The sequence below is a fragment of the Halichoeres trimaculatus genome, unplaced genomic scaffold, assembly GCF_033239565.1.
Source record: "Halichoeres trimaculatus isolate MK-OKI-2021-1 unplaced genomic scaffold, fHalTri1.1 fHalTri1_scaffold_10, whole genome shotgun sequence".
Classification (NCBI taxonomy): Eukaryota; Metazoa; Chordata; class Actinopteri; order Labriformes; family Labridae; genus Halichoeres; species Halichoeres trimaculatus.
In genome coordinates, this window is record NW_027437187.1 from 16182878 (window position 1) to 16198751 (window position 15874).

General features: G+C 43.6%; 1 protein-coding gene across 5 annotated transcripts in view; it reads left to right on the top strand.

Moving 5' to 3' along the window:
- rassf7a (Ras association domain family member 7a) overlaps nucleotides 1-15874 on the top strand; it is a 40555-nt gene that overhangs the window by 20819 nt on the left and 3862 nt on the right. For 4 of the 5 annotated variants that reach the window (XM_074677710.1, XM_074677714.1, XM_074677712.1 and 1 more), the window contains exons 2-3: nucleotides 13391-13593; nucleotides 14321-15249. In XM_074677710.1, coding sequence (XP_074533811.1) covers nucleotides 13491-13593; nucleotides 14321-15249 — 1032 coding nt within the window. In that variant the 5' untranslated portion in view covers nucleotides 13391-13490. Of the gene's footprint in view, nucleotides 1-9969; nucleotides 9988-13390; nucleotides 13594-14320; nucleotides 15250-15874 lie in introns of those variants that run through there. The other variant, XM_074677713.1, reaches the window with a different exon arrangement.

A 15874-nucleotide genomic window follows, 5' to 3' on the forward strand; every position in this document is an offset into this window, starting at 1 on the left:
TTTGATCAAGCACATTGGGAGCAAAACAAGCAAGTGTTGAGTTAAAGGCAACAGTTGGAGCATGCACTTTCGAGGAAAGAACGTATTATTTAAGGTGAACTAGTTAATGTATGGTTTGATCAGATACAATTCCACTATTACATTTTCAGAAAAACTCCAAACATTTTTAATACGTTCTTCATCAACTCTATTTCATGTAAGTTGCTGAAAACAATTCAAACAAATTTCTCAAATTTTTGATTGTTTTGTTATCTGCGAACTTGCTGGAATAACGGCATAGTGCAGTGGAAATTTCTGGACAGATAAACGATGGGTGTACCAGCATCTAAAGCATCCCAGGAAAAGCTCAGCCTGACCCCAAAGTGCTCTGTCATGAACTTGAAACATATTGCGCAATATTTCGCCATCATGTGCGAATGTGTGTGATGCCTCATGTGCATGTCAGTGTTTGTTTTAGACCACCATGTTTAACCACAAAAAGTTTTGCTAAGAGACCAAAGCGGACTCTTCTCTCATCCGTAGAGATGAACAGATAAGCCGTAGTCTCAGACTCAGGTTACCCTGCTGTCTACAGTTTAAGGTGCAAAGTTTGACTCAGACTCGGGATTTGTGCCAAGACCAAAGTTTACTGTGTTGCTTGTGTGTCTTGGCATTGTTAAACCAGCTTCTTATCAAATGTAGAGCACAGTCTGCTTCAGGTTAAACAGGGCAAAGTTATGAAGATAATGTAGTGAACCAACTCCCTGGAATGATCCTCTGCTGCACCGACAAACCCGACGAATTGTCAAAGTAGGAGATGGCCAGTTACTCCGACAGATCACAGATGTATTGTCTGCCTGCTGTCTGAATCCCCCCCTTTAACAAACACTTGTGTTTATGCTGTCTCCTCCAGCCTCCCCTTCATCACTCCCCTCTCTCCTCTCTCTTTGTTCCTCCTGAGGGGTAGCCGACTTATCTCTTATGTGTAAACTCCACAGCAGAGGCCTTGTCAGTTTTAAGCTGTGTGTTTATGCATGTGTATCCATGCCAAATATCACCCTGGTGATCTTCAGTCAGAGAGGTGAAAGGCAGCTTTGTGGAAAAGAAGGGACTGCTTAGTTAGATATACCGTCTAACTCCCAAAGGTGCTCCTAGGATACTGGGAATCAGCCATAAATTTGGGCCCTGCCCTCCTACCTTTTCCTTACTCATCTTGACTGTCAACACATCCCTCCCAGCTGCACTGTAGGGAGTGATCACTGCTCCTTCTCAGAGTAATGACAGGGAGAAAGAGTTGTGTGTGACACATCCCCATCAAACTATAAATCAGGCATATTGAGAGGCCCACCCTAAGCTTTGTGATCCACGTGCAACACAAACAGTTTCCACCCTTCCTGTGTTCTTCAAATGGGAGCATTACGGGCTGAGTATCAACCTTAAAGACTTTCTAGGAACTGACTAAAAAGATAGGAAAATTAAAGGCATTTCCAAAATGAGACTAGGGGTGAACAGAAGATTGTGTTTATCATCTAAAGGTAGAAGCTGAATATTTTTTAAAAGATTCTAGGATAATTGATAAACAGTAAGGCTGTCACAATTTCAGATTTTCTCTGTTGTGATGACAAAAATACATTATGGCAATTCAAAGAAAGAAAGAAGAAGAAAGAAAAAAAGAGATTTTGAGAACCAAGTCCTGAAATAATGAGAGCAAAGTGGAAATTTGTGGTTATCAAGCTGTGATTTTGGGACAGTTTTATGAGGCAGAAGTCCTTATTACAGACTATATTACTCTATCTGTATGCCAAAATACAAAAAGAGGATGATATTAGAAGAGCAGCCAGCTGCTTGCATTAAAATGAAGAACATAGATCATCTTGCTCCTCTTCAAAATACACAGCTTCTTGCTTAATCTGTGCAGAACTGTGGTGCTATGTGGTGGTGTAACTCTAATACTGGGCTATACAGTGGGCTATAAGGAAAAAAAATACTTAATCGAAAAACTTTCTGTTGCATTGCCTATTCAAAGGCTGGCAAAACAAATACATGTTACTTTCTTATGGTGAAAGTAATGCTGGGTGAACAGTGAAACTGCCTTATTTTTAGGTTACTGCTGTCTTCTAAACACCTTGTCTTTTTAATGAAATCCAAAAACACTTCCAAACTCAAAAGGAACCTTTTATTGGGTGCTGTTAGAGTACCTTGCTTTCATCTCCCTTCCCTCCACACAAAACACTACCACCCCCCACTACGAACCAGTTAGTTACGCTTTATGACTGTAAGCTGATTGTTGGCACAATAACAATATTTCATTCTTGTGTTTAAAAAAAGGCTGTTATTGTGTTGTATAGTGTTGGAACACTGTGACAGCTCTAAACCAGGGGTGGCCAACCTGCGGCTCGCCAGCCGCATGTGGCTCTTTGCCTTTCAGTGTGTGGCTCTTCGATCCATTCATAAAAAAAATATATATAGAGGTATGAGTAGCGGTGTGTTGATCAATCTAAATTATCGATACACTGATGCCAACGTTGGGATCAGTGTTGATCAATATTTGGGTGAACACACTGATACTTAAGTTTCAGTTTCTCTTCCCTAGCATGAATTTAAACACACAAACACAGTAAATCTCGCTTTGAATATTGGAATTGCATTGATTTTTATTTTATGTCATTTATGTGTGAGAGGATGTGTGTTTGTAAGACCTTTTGTGTGACGTGGCTCTCTGTAGTACCACAGTCATCTTTGTGGCTCTTGGTGTCTGACTGGTTGGCCACCCCTGCTTTTAATGGTGAATGATGATTGAGTTAAGACAACAATGCATTTCCTCTATGATACTTGGTTCCACCTCGAATTGTCAACAAAAGTCAAGTTCTGTTTTGATTTGTTTCTGGTATAATGTGAAAAGCCATAGATGTATCTCCATCATCCATCATGATGGTTTAGCCTCTGAGCCGCAGACAACTTCCCATCACAGCTTTCAACTTTAGGAGTGAGAATGGTGTTGGGGTTAATAGCCAGTCTTTCAGAGTGTAGATTTATTTTTAGAGATCAGTTCAAACTAAATCTTCGTCAGATGGTCACAAGTAGAAGCAAGGATTGTATTATAATGTTTTGCATTCCTTCCCTTTTCTCCCTGCATGGACTTTTAGGAGAAGCATAAGTGGGCAAAACTACACAGATGACTAACAGATACCAGATTACTGCTGAAACCAGTAATCTCAAATGCAGAATCTGTACGACCCATCTTCATATGAATGTATCCTCTCACAGCCCGTCAGACACACCCTAACAATCAAGAAGTTTCAGTTAGAAACCCCCCCTACACCTTTTGTGCTTTTAAAAACACACTCCAAAATATCTCACTGATGCCTGTAGGGACAAGCTGCACTCTGCCTGACCACCTTTGTGAGTACTCTCTTTGTTCCTCCGTTTACATGTTCACTTATGATATCTTTTGACTTTCCTTTGTCTTCCTCACGTCTGGCTGTTTTTCTATTTCTGCAACAACCAGCCAGTTAGCTCAGCTCCACTCTCTGTTCTAATAATGTCTCACATATTTTAAGAAGTTGTTTATTCAGAATATGACTATAAAACTTCACCCAGAGGCGAGTGGAGTGGTTTGAAAGGGAAGTGTGTTCACAGCACAAAGGCTTTATTATTAACTAAAGTCAAAACATTGTTCCTAGTTTGATGACGTTGCTCACATTCCATAGTGCTTGTCTGTTTGAACCCCCTCAGCGCGGATCTTATCGCAGAGCACACAACAGAATTTTTGTGGGATGAATCTCCGGCATGGTTACGAAAGACAACATCTACTCTGCCTGGTGGGTGCCATAGGATACTGAAACACACACATGCACACACACGTACACACACACGTACACACACATGCACAGCTGACTCACCTCATATGTTGGAACTCCCTTTGTAAATATTAGGTGGGTGTGTGTAGGGATGTTTTAGAGCGACCTTAGCAAAGGAGTCACATGCTAATCCGAACAACCTGTGGCTTTCTCTCAAAACTTCCACATAGTTTTTTTCCAGGAATGTCAAAGCCAGAGACTCGGTTTCGGTTTTCAAGGTGAAACTAATAGAACCCAGGAGTGAATGGATCCTATTAGCTGTAGTTGTAGTTTTTGAACTTCCCATGAAACGTCCGTGACCTCAGATTGATGTCTTTTGAAGAAACCAGGTGGAACTCTTCACTTTCATCTAGGAAAACATTCGTTCAGCTGTTGGAGCCAAGTTTCTTTATGTTGGACTCATATTTTTTTGGTGTAACATCATCCAGCTCTGCACAGGAATGTGCACCTGGTCGACCATGGATTGATAGCTTCCTAATCTAGGACTAAGCTACCTGTGAGTAGATGATAAAGGTTTGTCCCTCTGACGTCCTTGTTTGCCACTCTCCGCAGAAAAAAAATATTTGGTATATGTTTCCTTGGGCATGCTAAAGGCAATATTCCCTTCAGCTCAGATGAGGGCTTCAAGTGTATATTGCATCATGGATTGCATGGGATTAAAATGTGATGAAACAGCAACACAAGTCTCAGTCACTGAGAAAGTAGCCTTGCAATAAAACCTCCACAGTTCAAAGGAGTTTTGACTATGAATTAAATTACACACAGTTGCTTGGATTGAAGTGCCTGTCTTTATGCTTTCTTGCCACATTTTGAGGCCTCACTTTTGATTGTGCTTTGAGAATATAAGAAGTCAAAGAACCTAAAAAAACTTGGAGTGAATAATTGATATGAGCAGACATGGAAGCGCCCTTTAAATTACTAATGAGTTCTGCTTCATTCGTGTGACACTGGAGGCCGTGGCACTGCTGACTCCTCAATGACACATGCATGCACGCAAGCAGGAAGCAAGAGCTGAGCACCCTCACATGCACCTGCAACCTGAAATAGCACGAGCTGGTAAATTTAAAGCTACTAATTTCCACTTGGGAAGCATGTGAATTGCATCCCTTAAATGAGTGGGTTTGCTTTTACACTCGCATGTTGCTTTTGCTTAAATTGAGCATCATCGTTAAGTTTGAGACAGCCTGTCTGCTGTCTGTGTTCTTGCCTGACATGACATATTGTTTGATTGCAAGACAACTGACGCTGTGGGTTCTTTTTTGACTTACTGCACAATCTGTTTGCACAATCTGCATATGTTGTGTGAGTCTGACTGGGAACAGAGTGATGTCCCTCTTCCCTTGCGAGCATTGCTGAGTCAGGCCAGGCAGTATATAATTACACGTGGGTGCCTATCAGCAGTCTGAGACCCTTCTTCTCTGGCTCACCCAACAATATAAACTCCTGTGCTTGCTGGGCTCAGCCTGCAGGCAGCCAAACCACTCATCCTGAGCTGAGCCCTCAGCAGCGACCAGCTCTGTCCGGCTTTACTGTGACTATGTGCAATCCTGCATTATCATTCTGGCCACTGGCTGCCGGTTCTGTAGGCGGACACATGAGTCAGCGAACAAATTCCTGGTCTCTAATGTACTCACCTACGCTCCGTTCTGGAGCTGAAGTGAACAAGTGACTGACAAACCAGGTATGAGTAAGTCAGCCAGTGGGATGAATAATGTAGTGTTGTTTTATTGTGGCTGAGTGAACTATTGTGTCCACTGGAGTGTCATTACTTTCAAAGGCATTCAGAAGTGTGTCAGGGTGAACAAAAGCATAACCTACTTCCAAAGCATTTTTTAGGATTGAAACAAGATAAATATTATTTTTCACACCTTCTTCCCTCCCCATCTTTCCAGTGGCTCAGGCAAAGGCTACCATCTGGATGGTGAGTGCTGCCGGTGATTCATGATGACTGGGATTTCACACTTAGTGTTGTTTTACACAGTGTGACTGGAGAGGCAGTGACAGCCACAGGTGATGGGCAGACTGTGAATGACCATGTCATGATCCTTTTCAGGTTTCTGTAATAATCCACATGAACCTTTGAACCTCCCTTATCAAACGCATGCACTGCCATCACACAGCCTGTTTGTGGGTGAATAGACATGAGATGTTGGTGTAAATGAGCCTATTTGTCCAGCCGGTGAGAGATTTACATTTGCAATCTTTTAATAGAAAGTCTGTATTTCCACATACGAGGTATCACTGCTCATATTCGTCCTTGACTCAGAGGCAAAGGTGTCCCCTGTATTAATGAACCGCTGATCCCCGCTCATTGGTATTTCACACTTGGACGAGCCAATCATTATAACTGAGAAGGGCTGCAGCGTCAGATCCCTGTATGCCAGTATGACGACTAAAGCTTATTAGTGCTGTTTCTGATTCCTCCACGCTGAGTCATTAGCATGTCAATAGTGAAGAGACACAGGCGGACAGGGGACATATCCAAAGAGCTGGTCGGTCACAAGCATTTGGATTTTGTTCTGAGAAAAAAAAAAAAAAAGCCAAATTAATGTGCTGTGAAAAATGCATTATTCATCAGGTGTGTTGAAGCTTCAGTGAAGCAGCGTTAGTGGGAAACCAGGCAACCGTTCAGTCTAATTAACAAGCAGTATGTCTGAAGAGCCTGCAGCCTGGCCTTCTGCTTTGAGGAAGAGGGAGCAGCACCGTCACTGTCAAGAGTAAAACAAACAGTTTATGACATATGTATGCGCTAATGCCGCATAAGAAACAAAGTTTTATCTCAGCAGCCCAAACAAAAACACACATAACCCAGTTTTCTTTGTAAAAGTAGAGCTTCAGATGTTTTTTCATGCACTACAAAGTGAATAGGCTGCTGTTTGATGTTTTGTTAACACCTCCCAGACACACTAAGCCATCCAGCAGCAACTTTATTATTGTCCTACATTTTACTGCCTTGTCACATACTATAAAAGCAAAAGCTCTCCTTTGTGAGTTTACATTGAAAAGTTATTACGCTTAAATGTCAGCCGATGAAAGCTCTCAGATCTTAGCTCTTGTTTTCTCATGTGCCAAGTGGACCACTCCCTGCTCCCTGACCACAGTCCCAGGAGCCTCGCTGATAATAGCTTCTGCATGGAAGTTATGGTGATTTGGGAGCCAGTGACGGCGCTTGTAGAATTTAGAAAGCATCACTTACTTCAGGACGGATTTGGACGAAGATCTGACAGAGGTATGATCAAAAGCAGATCATCAAATATCTTCCTTTTGTGCCCGAGGACTAAGTTGATGCTGACTTGTGCAGATGTTTTGAATAGCACGGTTTAATCACTGAAGCAACCTTAGCTCCTGGAAGGGGTTTGATCTTTGAAAATTATTAAGAGAAGCAGGTGCAATAAGAGTGATGTGAGAGGGAGCCTCATTCATTCTGTTTTTGACATATTTATGGTCACTGTATGGATACTGATGTTTTGTTCACACCTAGTCAGCTGCTTTTCATACCACTGAGGTTGTTCTGTCCAGCGTTGAAAAATTCACATTGAAAAAGTCTCCCTTCTAGATATATGCCTGATCATAATCCACACTTTAAAATGAGATTATTGGCGCCAATATTGCAGTTTACAGGTTATTTTAAGTTGCTACTTCTTAGCTTTTAGTTCAGGTCAACAAGGACTGGACTGATTTACAGCACGTCTAGGTCTCTATGACAACACCACGCAAAAGTTTAGTCGTGAGAAGAGATTAAACACAGAGATCTGTGGGGTTTTTTTTGCAGAAAATGATTTTTATGACTAATTTTGTCGTGATGGTGGACACAGGAGCCTAACTGTCAGACAGAAAAAGGACAGAGGAGCAAAAGAAAGATAAATGAGGGAGTGGTACAGCTAATTAGCCTTTAGCTTGGGCTGTATCACTCTATAACACAGGGGCTAAGCTGTTTGTGATAATGTCCATTCCAACCCACCGTCAGCAGTTTTTCTGCAGTGGTCTGTTCAGACTTGAGAGTCTATCAATAAAATGAAGAGAGAGGTTATGTTAGCTCTGTTTGGTAGATGACTGGCAGGACATAGCTAACCAGGATTTCCTAACATTACACATCAAGCTGCGCTAAATATAAATAGCTACTAAACTACTTACAAACTGAAATCATTTACTTGTTGTCATGTTAGCCTACTGATAAGTCGGAGCACCGGGCTAACATATAGCTGTCTGCTACACTGTTTGCTTGATGTCATGTTTCAAACCATATCGCTATGTAGCTATACTGATAAATACCTTACCTCAGTGCATTGTATCTAGTAAAAAGTTGTCTTGAACAAAGAAAATTTGTTTTCATCCGTTCTCCATTTGATTCCAAACAAACACACGCTTCACTAAAAGTAATTTACGATAGTGTGCAGAGACTCCTGGCCACAAGGTGGCAAGGGAGTGCAATCAAAACAGATCCTCCTCATAGCATCTTTAAAATAAGAAGCTGGTGAAGTATTTTTGTGTTTTTAAATGTTTAAGCGAGTTGAAATATGTGTGTGTTTATTTAAAGGAACACACTCTTACAGCAAGTGCACAAGCAGCGATGAGTGAGACATTTCTTCCTCAGTAGTGAAGAAGTGACAGAGAATACTCCTGTGATTCATCAAAAGATTTCCAGCAGCTCAACTTTCAGGGGGGAAATGATAATTTTCCACCATAGCGATTAATTATTCTGCTGTTCTTAACTACAGGCCCGTTAAAGACTTTTGTTTGTTTACAGTCTCATCGGTCTTTATCCACATAAACTGTGCTGACACTGAAGCGCCAGATGACGAAGACGAGGGAGGAGGACTAACAATGCAAAACATAAGGCATGGGAGGACACGAGAAAGTGTCTTTTCCCCTCTTTTAGTGGCTTTATCAGGGGTAACATGTGGATAGGGCAGAGCGGCACTAAAAAGCTGGCGAGGCGACCCGGCGATGCCAGGGGCCACAAAAGAGGCAACACTGTCCGCTGAGTGTGGAACCAGAACAACAATAGCATCTCTGCAGTACAGATGAGACCATGCTGCTCGGTGCCAGCGCGTTACAGGCTCTTTGAGTGTTTTTGTGCGTCTGCCAACCTGGACCGGAGTGGCACAGAGGACACAGCTTCTCAGAGCACTGTTTATTGTTCTCCTACAGCAGTGTCTCACATATTATGTAAACTTCATCCAGCCTGAACCAGGGCCTTATTTTCTCTTGTTTGCTGGAAAACTGTTTGTCTACACTTGTTGTATTTCTCTATTTGTGTACTTGTCAGGGCTTCAGGTCAGAGGCAACATGTCATGTGCTCTCCTGCTATTGTTCCTTGGACTCCTGTTGCTGCAGAGATAGCACAGTTATCACTCTGGGCTGAACCAAGCCCTCATAAAGATAGGCCTTCATGGCATGTCTGCCTGCAAACACACTAACAGATACAATCTTTTACTTGAATAAATGCAAAGCAACCTTTGACCACTGCATGATTTCTCTTGCACATACACATTCTTGTGTGTTACACACCCAGAAAGAATGCCCTTCATGTAGCCTTAGGGCTCAGGTGTTGAGGCGCTACAGTACAGTTATTGGCTTCATCGGAATTTCACTACTAAGTTTAATTCCTCTTAAAGGCTGCTTTAACTTACAGGAATGAATCTTTTGAAATACTGAAAAGAAAATCTTGAGTCAGTGTGTTTATTGCAATGGATGAGTGCTTCTACAGTGCATTTGTGCATGTATTGGATTTTTTGATCCTCTTGTGTGAGAAACCACAAAAAAAGAAAGAGGAGAGTGGGTGTCTCCCACTAGAGTCCTATCAGAGGCAGATGTTAGATGTTTTTTAAATTGTTTAGCGATGTAGTCATATCTAAAATGGGAATAACACAGAAAATGATCTGTTCTCCCCCGTTCTGTGCAGTAGTTTATGGACAGATGTAGTTTTGGTAAGCTTAACCAAAAAAGGCCCGTCTATTGACAGCCCGGCTCTGTTGCTCACGCAGCGTGTCACACAGACGAGCCGACTCGTGCTCAGAGTCTGCCGGGCTGTGCTGCTGTTAACCACTTTTGCCTCCAGCCTAACTCAACGCGGGCTGTTATTGAGGAGAGACAGAAGGAGGCAGAGACAGGCTGATGAAAGACGCAGAGAGGGTTAGCCGGACGGGTGAGTGATGATGAGAGAGCAGAGAGAGGGAAGGGCACATGGCTCCAATCATTGCTCCTTTCTTTACCACTCTCTATCTGTCAGACGTCTCTTCCCACATTTACCCTCTCCCTCTTCCACTTGCTCCACGTCTGTCCCTCTTTCTCTGCCTTTCGTCAGACAGTTTGACTAGTGTGTTTTCTGTATGAAAGTTATCATCTAATAATCTCATTTTTTAAGGATGTTTTTGTGTCAGAGCCTTGAGTGGGAGATATTTCAATGCTTTGCTTGGCTGATAACCTCTGAAGTGGTTTAACATTATCTTGATCTCTTCTGTGAGAAAACCATAACAGCCTGAGCTCAGAGTTTCAGCTGAAACTGTGTTGTTTACTTGAGTGGGAGGGGGTGAGGGTGAAAGTGTGAGCTAGAGTGGGATGTTTATGGACAGGTGGGGTCGACCTGAGGTTAAAGGGGGAAGCTCTGAGATGTGTTTCATTATAAAGTCATTTGTTTTGGAACACTCCAGCAACTTGGGTATGAGTGTGTGCGTGCATTGACTCTAAACATGCGCAAAGCTCTCTGCAGCCTGTGTTTGTCGACCATATTTGCATGTTGACTCAGAGTCACCCTCCTTTTTGGATGGCAAATGTGTTGACTGACAGCGTGTTTGGCTTTTGGAATATTTCTGACATTATTTCAGCCTTAACTGCTGCTGTTTTCATTCTTTGTTGTGCTTCTGCTTCATGATCCTCACACTCCACAAAGGTGAGGAGTCTCTCCTGCACCTGTTTTTTTTTTGTTTTTTTTTTTGTCAGCAAGAAGTGACACAGGACTCTGGAGCTGTGCTGTGAAAAGGAGCGGGGTCAGGCGGATGTCTGTTTCTCGGTGTTGTTGTGCCTGTGACAAAGAGAATAGACAGCAACCTGAGACGCACAGGCCTGTTTGTTTCCTGTTAGTGCAGATGATCACATTTCAGCAGCCAGGAGGGACGAGAACTGAGCATCATGGGAGAGTGACACTCTTAGCTGCAAGATGTTTGTGTGTTTGTTTTTAATGAGATCGTTATGGTACATAGAAACCTGGACATACACAGAAGACTTGATCTGATGTACCATGAGTGAGGTACAGGGCTTAGTTTTCCTCTACATGCAGACAGGAACGTATTTACCAAAAATGAAAAGTTGACTCTATCCCAGCTAGGGCTGCAGCTATCGAATATTTTAGTATTCGAGTATTCTACTGAAAATCCCATCGATTAATCGAGAAATCGGATAAAATACATTTTTGTTTAGTTGAACAGCAGTTATTTTTCAATTGAAAATGTTTCTCTTTAATAAATAGAATTTTCTGATTCAGCATGTGAATAACAGCACTTGCTTTGGTAGCTCCAAAATTTGTCAACACACTTTGACACTTTTTTGTGCCTTTTACATCTCATCAGATGTTGCGGACCCAAATAGCACCCGTTTCGTAGAATGACCCATCAGTCTCCAAACTCCAGAAAAAAAGCTAGATTTGTTGCTAGTTGCTATTTTGTATAAGAGGCAGCTTGAGGGGTCTGAAAACTCTCTTAATATGGCCTCAGCTCTATTTGAAATACCACTCTTTGATCCTTTTTAAAATCAAATGATTCCTCGAGGCGGAGAAAATTACTCAAGTATTTTTTGTTATCCAGTACCTCGAATCATTCAAGGAATCGTTTCAGCTCTAATCCCAGCTTTGTGATATTTCCATTTGTCGGAGCCTGTGAGGTAGCATTCCACTGCGCAAAGTTTCAAGTTCTAAATATGTTTCTTCCTGTTCCTCATTGCATGTTTTAAAAAATGCCTAGAGGAAAATAGCTAAAGTAAATGATTATCTACTCACTCTGTGACTCAACCAGTTAGGCTTAATTATGTCTTGCAACACAGCACACTTTGTACCCTCTCAAAAAGAAATATTGACATGTCTTATGAGTTCAAAGTTACAGGGTTTGATGTCGACAGCACTCCCTTTTCATATCAAAATGAAATCACCTCGCTCGCATGGTTCAAAAGAATCTCGACCACATGTGATCATATTTCTCTGTCTCCCGCTTGTTTCGTGTGATCTCGTTCAGTCTCTGTGCGCGCTGTCACCCCGAAGCTGTTCTGTGTGATGTTGTTGCCACATCAGATAGGCTGTCGCACCCCAGCCTAGTTGGTGTTTGGCGTCCAAACAGCAAAGAAGTAGTGGTGGCGCGGGGCAGCCAGGTCAGCAGTAGAGGGGCATGGAGAGGAGGGGTGAAGGGTTGGAGGGGTGAGGGCTTTGTTAAGAAAAGCAGGAATTCTTCCGGCTGGCAGATGAAGTCAGTGCATTCCTCCAAAGCAGCTCCCTATAGGCAGCCAGTGGAGCAGAGCCAGGCGCTGAATGAGGGGCAAGATAATGGCGGGGCTCAGCTTTAAACACCTCCCATTGAGAACCAGAGAGACAGAGAGAAAGGGAACACCATCTGTCTGACTGTGGGTGAAGAGTTGTCTTTTACCTACCTAGGCTACAAAGTTTCACTGAGTGTGCCAACGTCTATAGATAATTCTGCCTCTGCCCAGGGGCATTTCACTTTTTATGAGCACTGCGGTATTTTATTACTTTGTTTTGAAGCTGAGCTGTAAAAATACAGCCTGGCAGAGGGAGGCCTGGGTAACGATATTCATTTAGGTTAGACCTGCTGCCTAGACGCCTGTTAGCCTACCTGCTGATCTGCTCTCTGAAGTCTGATGAGACCCAGTTCTGGTCCTGCTGAGGAGGATCAAACTGAGGGACACACACACACACACACACACACATATGCGCGTGCACTTGTTCAACCTCTCCTGCCGTGTTTCTGTGTATTTCTACCCGCACAAACACCCTCTCCCAAAACACAGACACACTTGAGCTGCTCCACTTTCCCCTGTCCGTTCCCCTCGGCGGTAAGCTATCATAACGGCTTTGAAGGAGGGCAGCAGAGCGTTTAATTGGGTTACAGATTGGCATTTATGCTCCCAGGTCCACGAGATACTGCTGGGACTCTTAAATAACCGTTAGGAACCTCAAAATATTACACCACACCACCTCTTGGCTGCTGTACTGGAAATGTACAGTTCAGTGATGTTCTCGCTCAGCAGAGAACAGCAGTGACGTCTGTCTTGTTTTATATAGACAGGTATTTCAACATGGTGGCAAACAAGTCATGGCGCCATGTGACCGCCTCTGGTGTTTTTTTCCTCTTTATTTGTTATTGGCAGCAACAAGTTGTGTCATAGGTTATGGTAGGATTGCATCATGGTTCACAGCTCAGTGCAGCCTGTAAAAAGTCAGTATGGTGTCTTTTTTAGTTGGACCCAAGAGTGCAGGACAGAAAAACAGCATTCATGGCTGAATCTTGAATTATTTTATCAACATGTCTCTCTTTCTTGTCTTTCAGAGCCAGTGCCATGCTGCGTTGAGTCAGCCGGAGCACAGCTGAAGTGATCTGAAGTGATTTGAAGACCATCTAACCCTTCATTCCATCCTACGTGGTCCAGATGGAGCTCAAAGTGTGGGTGGACGGAGTGGTGCGGGTGGTGTGCGGCCTGTCGGAGGAGACATCTTGTCAGGATGTGGTCATAGCTCTGGCTCAGGCTATCGGTGAGTACCTGCAACACAACACGGTGTTAAGAAGCTTGTTCCACGGCTGCTTCTACTTTTCCACTTTGTTTGTTTGCCTGAGAGTTTATCTAATGGGGCTTTCAGTGATTAGATAACAGCCTGGTCTGCAGAGAGGATCAAAACAAACAGTATCTGTACTCGCCACAGTTTCAGAAATCCAGGACGACACCTACCTTTGAGTTCTTAACTGACCCAAATCGAGGATTTTGCTGGATTGTCAGGGGGTCAGTCTGGGGTTGGGTCGGCTCTATGGTCTCTTGGCCTCCAGCTATATTAAAGCCATACACTGCAGCTGCAACATAAACCCAGAATTAGTGCTCTCCTCCTTCCATGAGTGAGCTGCCTGCCAAGTCATTAGGGAGGGTTTGTCCTAATTTCAAGGTCCTTGTGGAAACTTGAGTTTATTTGAACATTTTTTAACTTGTCGTGCGAGTCTTGCACAGCAGCTTTTTCTTCCTTTCCTCAGAGGAAGAGATTTAGAGGTATCAGCATCATCGTAATGCCACTGAAGTCATTTGTTCACTCAGTATAACTTGCGTAGAAGCAGTGGGAGGAGTCAAACTAACTTTTTAAACTGCGCTGAAGGTTAAAGAGGAAAACTTTTCAAGCTTCTTGTAGTAACTGTCTGGTTTTTTAGTGCAAGATGACTCTGCTTTGGGAGTGTTGTTGTGACCATTTTTATGACACGTATTCCATGTTTCCACAGGTCAAACAGGCCGTTACGTCCTGATCCAGCGTCTCAGAGATTCAGAGAGGCAGCTGTCGGCCACAGAAAGGCCTCTGGAGTCTCTGGCTAAGCTGGGCCAGCATGGCAGTGAGGTTCAGTTCTTCCTGCGCCGTACAGGTCCAAGTAGCAGCGACAGTCCAAGCTCAAAACAAGACAGACCAACTCCCCTCCCTCTGCCCAAGCACCCTGAGCCAGAGCCTTCAAAACGCAACCAGCCCAAGAAAGCCCTCACCTTTAGTCTGGGGCCATCCACCTCTCCTAGAACCAAAGCCAAACAGTTTAAGAGATCTCCTCGGGACTCTCCAGAACAAAGGGCCTCTCCCTCCCCTTCTCCCAGTCCTGTTTCTTCTCATGTGCCATCGCCCTCTCCATCCCCAACTTTAGGCCCATCCAAAGAGGAAGTCTTCAGAAAGGTTCTGCAGCAACAGGAGAGACTGAGGGCATTCGAGGCCCAACTAGAAGCTCTAGAGAGGGAGTCACATTCTCGGGAGCGTCCCTACCCATCCCCGTGTCCTTCACCTCTTTCCGATGCTCGCTTACAAGAAGAGATGGATGCTCTGGAACTAGCGCTGCGGCGCAACCAGGCCGAGCTAGCCCACGAACAGTACTGGGAGGAGGAGCTTCAGGAGGAGGTGGAGAGGGAGCGAGGAATGAGGAGGAAGCTGGGGGAGCTACACGCACAGTTGGATGACTGCGGGCGGCGGCTTCACGAGTTCTCCGTGCGCTCTGCTCAGCTGGAACAAGAAATCCAGAGGGAGAGCCAGGCTGAAGGGAAAGCCAGCAGACCGGAGGAGTCCCTCGACGTGATGAAGGCGGAGCTCCAGAGCCAGGATCGTCATGGGACGGAGCTGGAGGAGCAGCTATCTGAGACTGACAAGGCCCTGGGGAAGGCAGAGTCTCTGCTGCAGGTAAGGAGAGAGGTCACGGTTCTGGAGAAAGGGCTGTGAATCAACATCCACAGCCCATGAGTGTTCACGTGAGGGGTGTAGCACAAACCCCTTTAAGCTAAACTGTGAAGCTGTATCCCTCTCCTACCTGCTTACTGCAGCCTACAAACACTAGTGCAGAGACGCTCATTAAAAGAAAAGACGACTCATTACAAACATGATTCATTATGAGATTTGATTTTAATGTGATCAATCATGACAGTACAGCATGATGCCATATACTCATATCCTGCCTATTATTAAAATACTTTTTTATTGTCTGAATTTACAGTCTTGTTGAACTGGTATTGCAGCTGTCTGCTTGTATGGATGTTCTGAACACGTGGTTACCAATGGTGTTTTTATCATATTGACAGTATCCTGACATTCATGTATCTTGTGTGTGCAAAAAAGGATTAAAAAATTGATTTGTAGCACAAAAGCCCCTTTTTATTGGATCTACTCAGCCTTAACTTATCATAGTTTATGGTGTTATTGTTTGTTTACATTGGATGGTTGTCATAGAGGCGGCTGTACCAATAAAAGCCTAACCCAGTTTTAGGTGAAACTCAAGTTTCCTCATTACCCAAGACTCCGGTACCCGCTT